The 14,865-nt window shown below is 38.1% G+C and overlaps 1 protein-coding gene across 1 annotated transcript in view; it reads right to left on the bottom strand.

Moving 5' to 3' along the window:
* Positions 1-14,865, bottom strand: part of LOC126354412 (ATP-dependent DNA helicase 2 subunit 1) — a 146,851-nt gene that overhangs the window by 96,715 nt on the left and 35,271 nt on the right. The window contains exons 2-3 of the mRNA XM_050004030.1: positions 14,429-14,606; positions 11,602-11,695 (exon numbers count right to left, since the gene is read on the bottom strand). Of these exons, the coding sequence (XP_049859987.1) occupies positions 11,602-11,695; positions 14,429-14,606 (272 nt within the window). The remainder of the gene's footprint in view (positions 1-11,601; positions 11,696-14,428; positions 14,607-14,865) is intronic.

Raw genomic sequence — 14,865 nt, 5'->3', positions numbered from 1 at the left:
AGCTGTCACAGGTGAGCCTTAAAAGGTCTGTTCACAACAACATCCCTTATTTGAAACTGTGTGGTCATGCTACCAAGAATTGCTACCAGGTCTGTGTTGTTTTTTGGTATCAGATCCTTAACTTTCTGGGTGAGGTTTAACATAAAAAACTGGAGCTCCAACATTTTCCTTCTGTTAATAAAAGAGCCTGGTACTCTGTTCTGAACAACCTTTAACCAATCTAGCTCCAGGTCATTTATCATCCATCCCTTTTTTTGGTATCTAAAGATAAGTGCTGCAAGCAGTTGCTCTTTTGGTACAGTTTTCCTGCAATGAATGGGTCAAGCTTCCTTACATCTGTTAATGACTCAGTATTGTTGTTATCCTAGCCTCTTCACTGCCATGACTTCCTACAGGAACACTTTTTATGGCCCTCACATCAAAAACATTTGAAGGTACATCAAAATAAACAGGCATCTGATCAATATAGCCCATATGGCCTAGCATACAGTTGGGTCATTTTCTTAGACTGGTTGTATGACACTGATACGCATATATCTCTTCATCATACACCATGAGAAGTCCCGTGAGGTAGCACTGTTCTATGCTGCAACATATGCCCCATCCTTTTCTCATCCTCATGTACCATCCAGAACTTGCTTTGAATTCTGTGATGCATGCAGCTGGAAAAAATCCCCTTTCAATCTACATCCACATCTATTTGACCATTAAAATAAACAAATGTAACATACTGTGAGTAGATAAGACAAAAAGAATCCTTTATTGTATGGTTACAAAACTGCAGAACAATAACTAGAAGCAGTTACTTTCATAAAATTTCTAGCAGTTTGTGTATGGAGCAATCTGAAATGGATCAATCATATAAAATTAACCCCGAGCAAGGCAGATGCCAGACAGAGTCAATGAAAGAATCCCCAGAAAATTTAATCCACCAACATATGAAGTAGCTTACAAAACAGTTATTTGGACAGTAAATACTTGACTACTGCTTGTCAGTATGGAATCCGTAACAGATATGATTGATAGAGGAAATAGAGAAGATCCAAAGAAGAGCAGTGCTTTCCATTATGGGTTCATTTAGTAAGTACATAAGTATCACAGATATGATCAATAAAGTCCAGTGGCAGACGCTAAGAAAGAGGCATTCTGCATCATGGTGTGTTTATTGTTAAAGTCACAAGAGCATGTGTTCCCAGAAGAGTGAACAAATATATTTCTTCCTCCTATGTACATCTTGCAAAAAGACCATGAAGATAAAATTCCGGAAATTCTAGCTTACATAGCGGCTTACTGGCAATCGTTCTCCCTGTGAACAATTCGTGATTGAAACAGGAAAGGGGGGAGGGGGGAGGGGGGGGGGGCAATGACAATGGTACACAAATTAACTCCACAACACATAGCAAGGTGGCCTGCAAAGTATAGACGTAGATGCATATGTTGTGCCTGGAAACACCAAGCACATGTTATTAAAAGGAAACTTAGACCCAATTCTGACCTTAAGCAACAAGACCACTAGAGAAACTATCACTGATACCTAGGCATCTTCTTGGAAGAGTGACAACATTATAGTACATTACGGACACTGTGTGAGTGTTTGTGTGCACCGACTTCTACTCATACCATCAGCATGGGTAGTTAATAGAGTGCAATGCGGAATAGTTCTCTGGTTGATGAGAGCTTATGATACCACGTCAGTTGAGGCACTGCAGGTAATACCTGGAATTTGTCCACTCAATTTCCAGATAATATAAAAGAAAAACCAGTGATAAAGGCCTACTGTCTGAATAAAGACCATGATCATGAAGTGCTGAATTTAATACGAATACAGTTTCAGGCAAGCGGCAAGCTTACAATCATATCCTCCACCTGTGGCAGAAATGATGAAGTGATGCTGAAAAAAATGAGGAGCACCTGTGTTTTTTTTTCCAAACATAAAACAGAGACTAAGGATGATGTACCTGAATCCCTTAAAAGGACTGACACTTCTTGATTTGTCATGGGCGTTACACCACCTACTAGCAATGATTTGGCTGAAGACAAACCTTTGAATATGCCTGAAGTGAAGAAGGCACTACAGAACATACTATCTGTGAATGTCTGTTGTATGCCGATGTTGCTGATACTGATCAGCAGCAACTGAATTGCCACGGAAGACTCAATGCCAAGGAGATACTGCATTGTGAGACAACATGGTAGATCCTCAACAACATTGTTGACACTATTTCAAGAAAGGTTTGGGTGACACATGACCCAATCAATCAATCCCCATTTACTGCACTACATGAGGTTGCGAAACATGATCAAGGATCAGCACAGTGAAGACAGTTGAGGTCACCAGTTGTGACAGAACAGTCTACAGCGCATGCACAGTGACTGTAATCAGGGTTGCCACAAGTTTCCCCAAATGAAATTCCCTGATTTTCAGATGGCAAGTTTTAGCACTTTTCCCTGACAAATTTTGAGATCTCAAGAGTAAGTTAAGACATAAGTTGACAATCTGTTTTTGCAGCTACAGTACAAGAAAGAATAGTGCAATGAAGAAATAGCTTTGAGAAAAAATAAAACCTTAGAAAGCTGATGGCATCTCGTGATGTGAGCAAAAATCTTAATCAGCATCTTTTGTAATGAACTGCTGTTAAATAGTAGATGGTGTATGTGTATCATGAAGACAGTGATGTTATTTTATTTCAATAAAATGAAACACATTTGGTAACGAAAATGCACATTTCCTTGGGGTCGCAAGACAGATTTAAAATACCTTCACTGATTTCAGAAATAACCTCAGAAAAAAGTAGGCCTCTTGAAAGAAGTGTTTAAGGGAGAAGAATTGTGGAAACAAACTCTGTAGGTGACCACCAATAAAATGTTGGTTCTACTACGTTCGTTATCGTCAGTTACTACCCACTGTGGTATATCTATTATTTTACAGGTATTTTGCGATTTTTCTTCCAAGAAATATATGAGTACATAATTGCCAGAGATTGACACAATTTTCTTCTTCTTATCATCCATACTACCTAACATATGAGTTACTTTTGAAGTGACAAAATGTACTAGAACACTAAAATGTCTATGAAATGCCACAATGTACAAGGTACTTGTGGTGAGACAGTCGCAATTCCTCAAATTCATCACCCATTGCCTCTGGTCTGCCGAGGAGCACTGAAGTCCTGGGTCCAAGGATAAACCATGGAAATCCGCTGCATTATGCCATACACAAACAGACCTGGTCTGTGGGCAAACCGGTGAGGCTAGATCCAACAGGTGGGGTCTGCTCATTAGTGGGAACCAAATGGCTTCAGATCAGCAGGCCTGATCCATTACAGATATCCACAGAAACAGCCTGTGGTTTTGGCCCAAAGCAGAAATCCACTCATGTAGCTGACTATTCGCAATCCACAGACAACATATTGATAAAATGAGACCAAGGTGATCAATACGTGCAACACATAACTTGTTCAAATACTCTGAGAATCAACAGTAATGAGGAAACGTAGCAACTCACTGTGAAGATGATTGCTCAGCTGCAGACAGGCATGTAGAAAAGACAACCACATTTTCAGCCATAGCCTTTGTCAGAAAACGGGAGCACATACACATTCACACAACCACTCAGACACAACTCATATAGACATGACTGCTGTCTCGAGCTGCTGCGTCAACAATCTCCAAGAATCAGATCCAAACAAATCACTCCTCACACCTCTCTGCCTCTCGTCGGCAGCTGCTAGGCTAGCTGTAAGAAGTGGTGGCAGCACTAACTGCAAGCTGAGAAGAGAGGTAAGAAGGGCAGTAGTAGTAAGAATGAGGGAAGCGGGGCACGTTCTCAGCTGTGTCAACTAGCAACGATGCATGACACCACAGTAAACAAATCATTTCATCTACTAACACAAAAACGAGATTTTTCCAATTCCCCCCCCCCCAAATTGCCCTGACATGTTTGAAATTCCCTGATTTCTAGGACCTGTGGCAACCCTGGTAATAGAAACACCAGAGGAGAAGCACAGCCGTGGGCCATGCCTTACCACCCAAGGAGGTAGAACTGGGCTAATGTGGGCTGGCAAGTGGCTGTTCCCCTCAGCTGCAGCAAGAATGCTCCCAGGGGACGTCATCCCCTGCAACTGGGAAGCTGGCAGACAACAGAAGCAGCAGTGCAACTACAATGCCCTCTACAATGCACAAAGAACTGGCATGATGGGCCCATGGACCAGGAAATGATGGAGCATACTGCAGAACGTGGCAGGCAAAAATGGATGTATTATTGTAGTTGTCAATGTAAAGGAAAGAAATGGCTGTTGATAGTAATAATTTGCATGAGAATGAATACAGCCTGTGTTTAAATTATAGGTAACAGGCTAAAATATGATAAAAAAGAAATAAACATATTGCCTGGTTGACTGCTGAAAGTATATGATGAAATGGCTACCCTGAGATATGTTCAAATTTTTGTCTAAGCAATTTGTGTAAAATATATTAAAAACAAAGATTCCAAGACTTACCAAGCGGGAAAGCGCCGCTTTCCCGCTTGGTAAGTCTTGGAATCTTTGTTTTTAATATATTTTTCCCATGTGGAAGTTTCTTTCTATTTTATTTACAATTTGTGTAAAATAGTGATGTGACATTCCAGTAGCCTTGCTACAGATATTATCAGTCGAGGAAAAGGATCACATCACATTCCCTGAAGTTCCAGAATTTAGGTAACATAGTAAATATAAACCAGCACTTGACAGCCTAAAGCCAGCAGACTGAGTATCAGATCTTGCCAACTGTTTGTAGTACATCACAGCTCTATCCAAACTTCTCAAAAATAAGGTAACTGAATAGATTTAAAAAAATCTACTCATCAAGCGGCAGCAGAACACACAAATAAAAGATTACGCCTTGCGACTCAGCTGCAGCAATCACTTTGCTTCCTCAGCTATAATTGTCTTTTAACTAGAGTTGGTGTTATTATCAATCCTATTTCAATGGTGTACATACTGCCTATCTTTTCCCTAATCTCTGAAATCAAATACTGTTTTATTTATTGTGTTTTCCGGCATTACCATCTTCATTTAATTTTTAGCCCACAGCAATATTGATACATACTGAAATAAACTACTGTTTATTTTGAAAACTTTGTGTCAGTGTTTGAAAGGATAGCAAAAAAACAACATTTTAGAACTCATTTAAAACTGTCATCACTGACCAAAATTGAGGGTAAATGATTATGACAATCTGACAATGGAAAGGACCAATCTTGCCACCATATAAAAAGAGTTATGATGATGTTTATAATGAGTGATGCACCACAGTTACAACATTCCACACTATCTTCTCAGTGAATAAGGTAAGTGACAGTCTAAGAGCAATATCCGACATAGAGACTTGTAAGGGTTATCATACCTCTTCTTACAAAGATTTGAACAAAGTTCATCATAAACAGGCATGAAGTTCATGTACAGCTTGAAGATTATAATGTTCCAACAGCTGCAAATACGTATATCTCATTCCGAAACACCAGTATTTGTGTCTAAGGAAGGTCTTTTTAATGACTGATTTTTAGTATTTGTGCTATGGTTAAACACAATTCATTTGGGGATCTTGGAAGTCAATAAACAATTGAATTTTACTTTTGAGTTAGACACAATTTTTTAATGCTCTTCAATTTTTATTTACTGGCATAATCAATCATTGAAAATGCCTGGTTAAATACACATAAAAAAAAAAAAAACTTCCTCAAGTTCAAAAAAGCCACAAAGATAAAATGCTAATAATTTCAAATGAAAAATTTACTACTAATGCAACTGGAGAATTTCCAAACCATTCAAAGAGCACAACAATCACTTTTTTCGATAAGGTGAATATTTATTAACAGTCAAAGTTTATAATGTATGCATTTCTCGCCAAGATTTTCGTTTCAGGATTAATAAACTGCATCACATTTATGTAAGGTAGTACTTGCCAAAAGCTCTAGCATAATTTTGTCTTCCATTGTCTTCTGCTCACAGAAATAATGGAATTCAATATGTTTCAGTCCTGCTCAAGGAAATATTGTCTGTCTCCTTCAAATTTCATTGCTTTAAGCAAACTACACATTCAATTTTTGTTTCTGTCTTGCCATTTTGTGTACAAATGAATGTCAACAATTTCTATTCCTCCGATTTGGTGTTAGCTCTATTAATGAAATCTAACTTAAATTGATTCCTCTCTAGCTTTACATTTTAAAATCATTTAATCATATAAAAATACCTCAAATCCTGTTATTATGCAGAGCTTTGGCTTCATTCCTCTTACTCTCCTGAATTCCAGTCTTAAGTTACATCTAACAGACATATAAGTAGGGAATGTTTTAAGAAAAAAAGGCTACATTGTCATATTTCCTGAGAACAGCAGCCAGGAAATTCTTCCTCCTCTCCTTCAGAATCCACACTCAAGACACTGAGCTGTTCCATACACAAGATTATTTTTCAATTGTCAGGATATGAGAGTGTTATCAAATACAGTTTGATTCTCCAACATATCTGAATCCTATTGATAATTTGAGGTGAGACTCCTTGTGTCAGGACTGTAAAAACCAACTTAAGTTTGAAGTCTGACTATGCTATGTTGTTTAATATTTGTTTGGCAGGTGTCAATAGTGAACATTCTCAGTGAATTTGTAAACAATGAAAAAAGTGGTTATCATTATGTGATACAATACTTTCATCTGAAAGGTCTTGGTCCGACTAATATTAAGGCTGAGCAATATTCTAGTCTGTGGAAATCTGCTCCTTCATTTGCAATAGTAACAGTAAAACGTAGAGTTTAAGCAAGGTCGTATGAGCTGTCAAGACAAACAGCACGGTAGTCTACCAAATGAGATGACCACTGTGGAAATTGTGACGAAAATCCACAAAATTACAGCAGCTGACCATTGCTGAAAGTGCACAAGTTGGTAGACATCATAAGCATTTCAAAAAGTGTTGTACATTACATACTGACTGAAAATTTCGACATGAGAAAGCTGTGCACAAGATGGGTGCCAGGTTGACTCACAATGGAACACAAAAGCGACACGAGGATGTTTTAGTAGTGATGGGACAATTTCATTCAGTCAGACGAATGAAAGAACCGAATGAAACTAGTCTCAGTGCCAATGTCAGCTATATGAATGTTTACACTCACCAGGTTTGAGTGGTTCCACTCAATGAGAGAGAATCGACTGAAACAAGTCTTCATCAGTTTTGACCATTATATGATGTTTTCACTTACTCACCAGGTTTGACTGATTTTCATTTATATTCTTTTTCAGCCTTTTCAGTTGTACATGAAATATGATTATGGAAATTATTATGGAAATGGAAGAGGATGTAGATGAAGACGAAATGGGAGATACGATACTGCGTGAAGAGTTTGACAGAGCACTGAATGACCTAAGTCGAAACAAGGCCCCCGGAGTAGACAACATTCCATTAGAACTACTGACGGCCTTGGGAGAGCCAGTCATGACAAAACTCTACCAGCTGGTGAGCAAGATGTACGAGACAGGCGAAATACCCTCAGACTTCAAGAAGAATATAATAATTCCAATCCCAAAGAAAGCAGGTGCTGACAGATGTGAAAATTACCGAACTATCAGTTTAATAAGCCACGGCTGCAAAATACTAACGCGAATTCTTTACAGACGAATGGAAAAACTGGTAGATGCAGACCTCGGGGAGGATCAGTTTGGATTCCGTCGAAATGTTGGAACACGTGAGGCAATACTGACCTTACGACTTATCTTAGAAGAAAGATTAAGAAAAGGCAAACCTACGTTTCTAGCATTTGTAGACTTAGAGAAAGCTTTTGACAATGTTGACTGGAATACTCTTTTTCAAATTCTAAAGGTGGCAGGGGTAAAATACAGGGAGCGAAAGGCTATTTATAATTTGTACAGAAACCAGATGGCAGTCATAAGAGTCGAGGGGCATGAAAGGGAAGCAGCGGTTGGGAAAGGAGTGAGACAGGGTTGTAGCCTCTCCTCGATGTTATTCAATCTGTATATTGAGCAAGCAGTAAAGGAAACAAAAGAAAAATTTGGAGTAGGTATTAAAATTCATGGAGACGAAGTAAAAACTTTGAGGTTCGCCGATGACATTGTAATTCTGTCAGAGACGGCAAAGGACTTGGAAGAGCAGTTGAACGGAATGGACAGTGTCTTGAAAGGAGGATATAAGATGAACATTAACAAAAGCAAAACGAGGATAATGGAGTGTAGTCAAATTAAATCGGGTGATGCTGAGGGAATTAGATTAGAAAATGAGACACTTAAAGTAGTAAAGGAGTTTTGCTATTTAGGAAGTAAAATAACTGATGATGGTCGAAGTAGAGAGGATATAAAATGTAGACTGGCAATGGCAAGGAAAGCGTTTCTGAAGAAGAGAAATTTGTTAACATCGAATATAGATTTATGTATCAGGAAGTCGTTTCTGAAAGTATTTGTTTGGAGTGTAGCCATGTATGGAAGTGAAACATGGACGATAACTAGTTTGGACAAGAAGAGAATAGAAGCTTTCGAAATGTGGTGCTACAGAAGAATACTGAAGATAAGGTGGATAGATCACGTAACTAATGAGGAGGTATTGAATAGGATTGGGGAGAAGAGAAGTTTGTGGCACAACTTGACTAGAAGAAGGGATCGGTTGGTAGGACATGTTTCGAGGCATCAAGGGATCACAAATTTAGCATTGGAGGGCAGCGTGGAGGGTAAAAATCGTAGAGGGAGACCGAGAGATGAGTACACTAAGCAGATTCAGAAGGATGTAGGTTGCAGTAAGTACTGGGAGATGAAGCAGCTTGCACAGGATAGAGTAGCATGGAGAGCTGCATCAAACCAGTCTCAGGACTGAAGACAACAACAACAACAACAACAACAACATGAAATATGATTAGGGTTGACAACTTTTTAGAGACAAATACAGTATATTATTTCAAGCAGAACTGAATAAAAAGTATATTTCTAAAAATAAAGTACATCTGAAATGTATGTATTTACTTACTGAAATACGAATTTTCACTGTGACATTAAATATCGATTTTTGCTTGGTTTTAAAAATGTAATATCTGGAGCTGCACTGTAAATCTGTGTATGTATATAAATGAAAGGAACTTTTTAACATGTTTTTATTAGGTCGGTTTCTTGTCTGTGTTTTTTTCTTTTTTTTCTATCGGTACAAATTTTGCAATTGGTTTTAAAGCTAGAGACTTCAAAGTTTCAACATAGTTCAGAACTGAATGATACTGTAATATTAACTCACTTTCAAGTCTGGTGTGTGGTGGAGGGTACTTTGTTTTCCTATCTGCTGTGTCTGTTCAGTACAAATTTTGCAACTGATTTTAAACTAACTTTTTGATAAGCTACAGACTTGAAACTAACTTATCTCAGAACTGGATGACAATGAAAAGTAACTTGCTTTCTTTTCTGATGTGTGACGGAGAGTAGATCTTGGTGTACCACTGCTATTTCCCCGTTTTCTTGTTCCAGTCATGGACGTTTCGCACTTAAGAACAATAGCTGCTAAGCTTCCCTGTCAGTTCAGTTGTCATTAATTTTCACATTCACAGTCTTCTCGTGAGATATGCCTATGAGGAAGCAATATACTGGTTGACTCATTTGAAGAGAAACTGAAATAATGAAGTTTACCACATGCCCTGCTGTAATCTTGTCAAAATGTTTGAAAGCAACAGAAAAATTTCACACACACAAGACTAAAAAGCAGACAATAACTATTTAAATAAAAAACTTTTTAATATAACATGATTCTAAAATGGACTAATAAATATTAAATAATCTTGCCTGACCCCATACAGATTCCTAACGCCATACAGTCAGTCCTGAAATTTTGTGCTTGTGAATTTTTCATAGCTATGACACTATCTGTAAATCTGAGAAAGTGTCCCTGCTCCCTGTGGAACATCGAGGCCATCAGTCAAATTATTGTCTACGGACTGTTTGTGTCGGGGAAAATACTCTGATTTGACCAACACATATGGGATTTTCGCAGTTTTCATCTAGGGTCGGCAGTTTAAGTGAGACCTACCCACCGATACCTTAGATTAATTAGTCACGCATTAATGGCACCTGGAACAGTTTTATCCGGAGTAGTATATGAATCAGTTTTAAAGGATGAAACGAAAAATTACTCCATTCAGTTCATAACTAAATCAACATGTATACTGCTTATGTTAACTTTGGCGTATCCCTGAAATACGTCTTCACTTAGGACCACCGTCTGCCATTATAATTTAGCACTGCTGTAGTTCAGCTAATTAAAATATTGCAGGCTGGTTTCACTCACCCAGAAGAATGAACGGATAGCTTGGTCACGTGAAACGCTGAAGAGCAGTTTCAGTTAAAAAAATTAGTGCATTGTTCAACTGACGAAAAAACTACTAACTGTTTTCAGTTGAAAAGAAATAATGAATAATTCAGTCAATATGTTACATTATAATGGTGCCTTATCTTTTCATTTGATTGCTCTAAATGACTGCTTTCACTCAAAGAGAAAAAATGAATAATAATCCAACCAGCAGGTAAAACTACAACTGACTTGACATGACTGTTTTCTTCCAGCTGATCATACATACTAGTTTCATTCAAGAAAAGGAATGAGTAGTCCAACCAACTGAATGATTGTTTTCATCTGGTTGCTCCCACAGACTAATTTCACTTAAAAGAATGAACGAATAATTCGACCAATATGTATAACTAAAACTGAATGAGTTGTTCCTATAACTATGTTTCAGGTGATTGATTGGCGATGTTTCATTCCAATAAAGCCAAGTTTTTGCTTCAATTCATAGCTATGAATGACACAAGCATCCACCACTTCACACCTGAGAAGAAGGAACAGACAGAACAGTGAACTGAAAGAATTGGCTCCAAAGAAGGTGAAGACAGTTCCATTTGCATGCAAAGTCATAGCGTTAGATTTTTTGGGATGCGCACAGGATGATTTTCACTGATTACCTTCAAAAAGGGAAAGTACTGAGTATAATGTGATCTTATTGTAGTGTTGTGATGGAATCCAGCAAAAATGGTCACACTTAGCAAAAAAGAAACTTTTGTTTCATCACAACAATGCACCAGTTCACACGATCATTATCATCATGGCCAAATTCCACGAGTAAAATTTGAATTGCTTCCTCATTTATCCTATTAGCCAGATTTAGCCCCTCTGATTATTTTCCATTTCCAAACTTCAAGAAATGCCTTGGTGGCAAAAGACTTGCCAAAAAATGAGAAGGTGGAGTCCGCAGTTGATCGCTATTTTGCAGAGCTCAACAGTTCTTACAATGAACAGGATATCAAAGCTATTGATCATCATTGGGAAAAGTGTAACAAATGAAAAATCTGTAAAGAAATTAACATTTCACCCAAAATTTTTGTTTTTTCTTTGTTAGGTAAGAAACTTCTGGGACGGCCATCATATATGCAGGCACAGCACTCCAGTAACTCTTAGAACAAACTAAACATTATGAACTAGTTTTGAAGGACACTTGGTTGTAAAAAGTTTTGCAGTAATTGTTATATGTTATGCACACTACTGCCAATAAAATTTTATTTTAAGTTTGAATGCTATTTGTAAATCAACTAACCTTTCAGTAAAAATCCTGTGACACACCCAGAATACATCATGCATTTCGTAATCATCAGAACATCCATATTCTTGTCTGAATTTATGCAGACCACCTGAAATGTGTGCAGTGATATCACAAGAAAATATATAATTAAACATCAGTCTGAATATATCCAGACCTCCTGAAACACGTATAGGGATATGAATAGATAACACACAATTAAATATTAAACGTATTTAACAACAGAATTACAAGGGGAGTGTTCGCTGGTTAGTACTACCTTAAAAGGTAAAATTACTGTTACTGCTTATAAACGCTTATAAAAGTTCCTTTCTAAGGAAGGAAACAGGGATGGGTTGCAGAAGGTGGGAAAAAAGGGTGAGTGTTCTTAGCTCAGGTTTTCGTCTCCCCACCTCCTTACTATTGGTGGCTTCATCTCAACTTTGGGTCCAAGTGGACTGCTCCTCTTTCCTAATCTTCCCCACCTTACCCCCCGTTTCCTGCCTGAGGAATGAGCCAATTTTTCTGATGGTGGTGGTGGTGGTGGTGGTGGTGGTTAGAGTTTAACGTCCCGTCGACAACGAGGTCATTAGAGACGGAGCGCAAGCTCGGGTTAGGGAAGGATTGGGAAGGAAATCGGCCGTGCCCTTTCAAAGGGACCATCCCGGCATTTGCCTGAAACGATTTAGGGAAATCACGGAAAACCTAAATCAGGATGGCCGGAGACGGGATTGAACCGTCGTCCTCCCGAATGCGAGTCCAGTGTGCTAACCACTGCGCCACCTCGCTCGGTAATTTTTATGAAACCCAGGACAATTTTTCTACTTCTATATGTGAATATTCACATTCTGCCTCCAGACGGTAAACAGTGGTGAGCCATTACCTCCTTGTAATTTTATAGTTTTCCCAGGTGGATTATTCCCTTTGATAAACATTTAAGGGACAGTCAAATGAAAACTGAACACCTGCCACAATGGGACCATGAAATGGTTCCATTCAACAGTAATTACCACATGCATTAATACATTTACCCCACTGGGAGATGAGATGATCAATTCCTGTTTTGTAAAATGCAGTTGGCTGCTGATGAATCCACAACCGCACCCACTCTTGCACCTCCATGTCCAGCTAAAACTGACATCTAAGCACATCTTTCCTCGGGTCAACAATGATGCGAAAATCACATAGCAATCAATATGGACTGTAAGGTAGATGTTGCAGAGTTTCTCAAACAAGTCACTAAAGTGTAGCCCTTGTATGATTGGCAGTGTGGGAGTAAGCATTATCGTATAACAGGATGATTCTGTCTGACAGCATTCATGGGCATTTTGACTGTGGTGTTTTGCAGTTCCCGCACAGTGTTTTGTGGCACTGCACATCGATCGTGGTTTCACACTCCAATAACATGACGAGTGGAGGGTCCCTACAGTTGCAGGTCTTCTTGGCCTTACCGGAACTTGTGTCAAAAGCTTCAGATTTCTGTTGCGGGGGAGATGTGGGATGTTTCCATTGTTGGCTTTGCTGTTTGCACTCGAGCTGTCTGGCAGAATCATCCTGTTGCATGATAATGTCCACTGCCACACTGCCAATCAGACGAGAATGACACTTTAGTGGTTAGTTGCAATGTCTTCCATAAATCCAGATCTTTCACAGTATGATTTTTACATCTTTGGTGACCTTAAGAAAGACGTGCATGGATGTCAGTTTCAGTCAGAGGAGGACGTGCAAGAGTAGGTTCAGTTGTGGATCCATAAGTGGCTGACTGCGTTCTATGAATCAGGAACTGACCGTCTCATCTCCCACTGGAATAAATGTCTTGATAAGTGTAGTGATTACTTTTGAATGGAGCCATTCCGTGGTCCTTTTGTGGTGGGTGTTCAGTTTTTAGTTGATTGCCCCTCATCATTAACAGTGAAAAGTACTAATCTCTAGCACAAAAATCTGTTCGTAAAAGCTTATAAACAATATTACCTGATGGTAAAAGCATATCACTGAGATGTTTGGTAAGAACATATCTCTGAGATGTTTGTAGATAAAATTGAATTATAGTTTGCTGACCTAAGGTAAAAGAATGTCATTCCTGATATCCCATAGAAATTGTCGACCAAAATAAATACATTAAAGAAATGGAAGGACAATCAGGTAAAAGTAACAGGGAGAAATAAACTGGAGCAAAATGACAAATCTCAAGCTGAGTAATCATAATAGGGACTGATATATTATTTCTCTTAAGAAAATCAAACTTCCCAATAGCACAAGTATATTTGTAATAATAGAATCCAACAGGCAATGGCTTTTGACTGGGGTTATTTCATGATGGACCCAGTGGCATAAAACAACCCTTAACAGTTTTAAAATATTTAGTTCCACAAGGGAAGAGATGACTTAACGAATAAAATAACAGCAGAAGAAGTCTAGTAATTGCAATCAAGGTAGCACTGACAGTGAAACTATGAAACTATGTTTACTGGGGTAAAAGAGGAAGCTGTTAATAGATGTTTGTATTAGCAATGAAGCCAGAAGTAGTTACTGTGTTATGTAAATCTGACAACATAGTGAATGTGAATGGCTTATTTTAGTTACAAATAACTATGAAGACAGAAATAAATATTACTTTTCACATCTTTAACTAAATTCCAATTATGCTTGGCAGAATCCAAACCATTACATTCAATAAGTAAATTCACTGTTAATAGGTAAAACTATGGGTACTGTTACTAAACTTATCATCATTCACAATTAAACTCCCTTTTCTCCAATATTATTTCTATATGTTATAATTACATAAAACAGCAACAATTATAATAAATTTGGTAGGAAGAAAGTACAAAAATTAAAATGTTACCTTTTATTGCTTCATCTAACTGTTTTATTCTCTCCACTTTTGGAAAGTCGAGGTCTTGTAGTATAAATATATGATTAACACTGAGAGGATTGTTACTTAATTTTGTTCCAAATAAAACAATGCTTACAAAATCACGGGGAGCATTGTGCAGCATACTGAGAATTGTCCCTCTGCAACACTAAAAATTTGTTTAAATTATTACAGAATTCACAAGACACACATGCAACCATTATAAAAAAAACCATCAGTCACATATGATGAAAATATGTCTGAAGCATTCAAACACAATATTTGTCACAATGTCATGGTGTGGACATACTGGAGAAAATGGGCTGGATTTACCTACAGTGTTTAAGTCCTGACCAAGCACTAGGTGGTGAAAAATGGAAATGAGGCTATCCATAGTGCAGCAGTTTTCTACAGTACTCACTCCATGT

This window comes from Schistocerca gregaria, chromosome 3 (genome assembly GCF_023897955.1).
Source record: "Schistocerca gregaria isolate iqSchGreg1 chromosome 3, iqSchGreg1.2, whole genome shotgun sequence".
Taxonomy (NCBI): domain Eukaryota; kingdom Metazoa; phylum Arthropoda; class Insecta; order Orthoptera; family Acrididae; genus Schistocerca; species Schistocerca gregaria.
The sequence above is the reverse complement of the archived record's forward strand: the minus strand, read 5'-3'. Positions and strand labels throughout refer to the sequence as shown.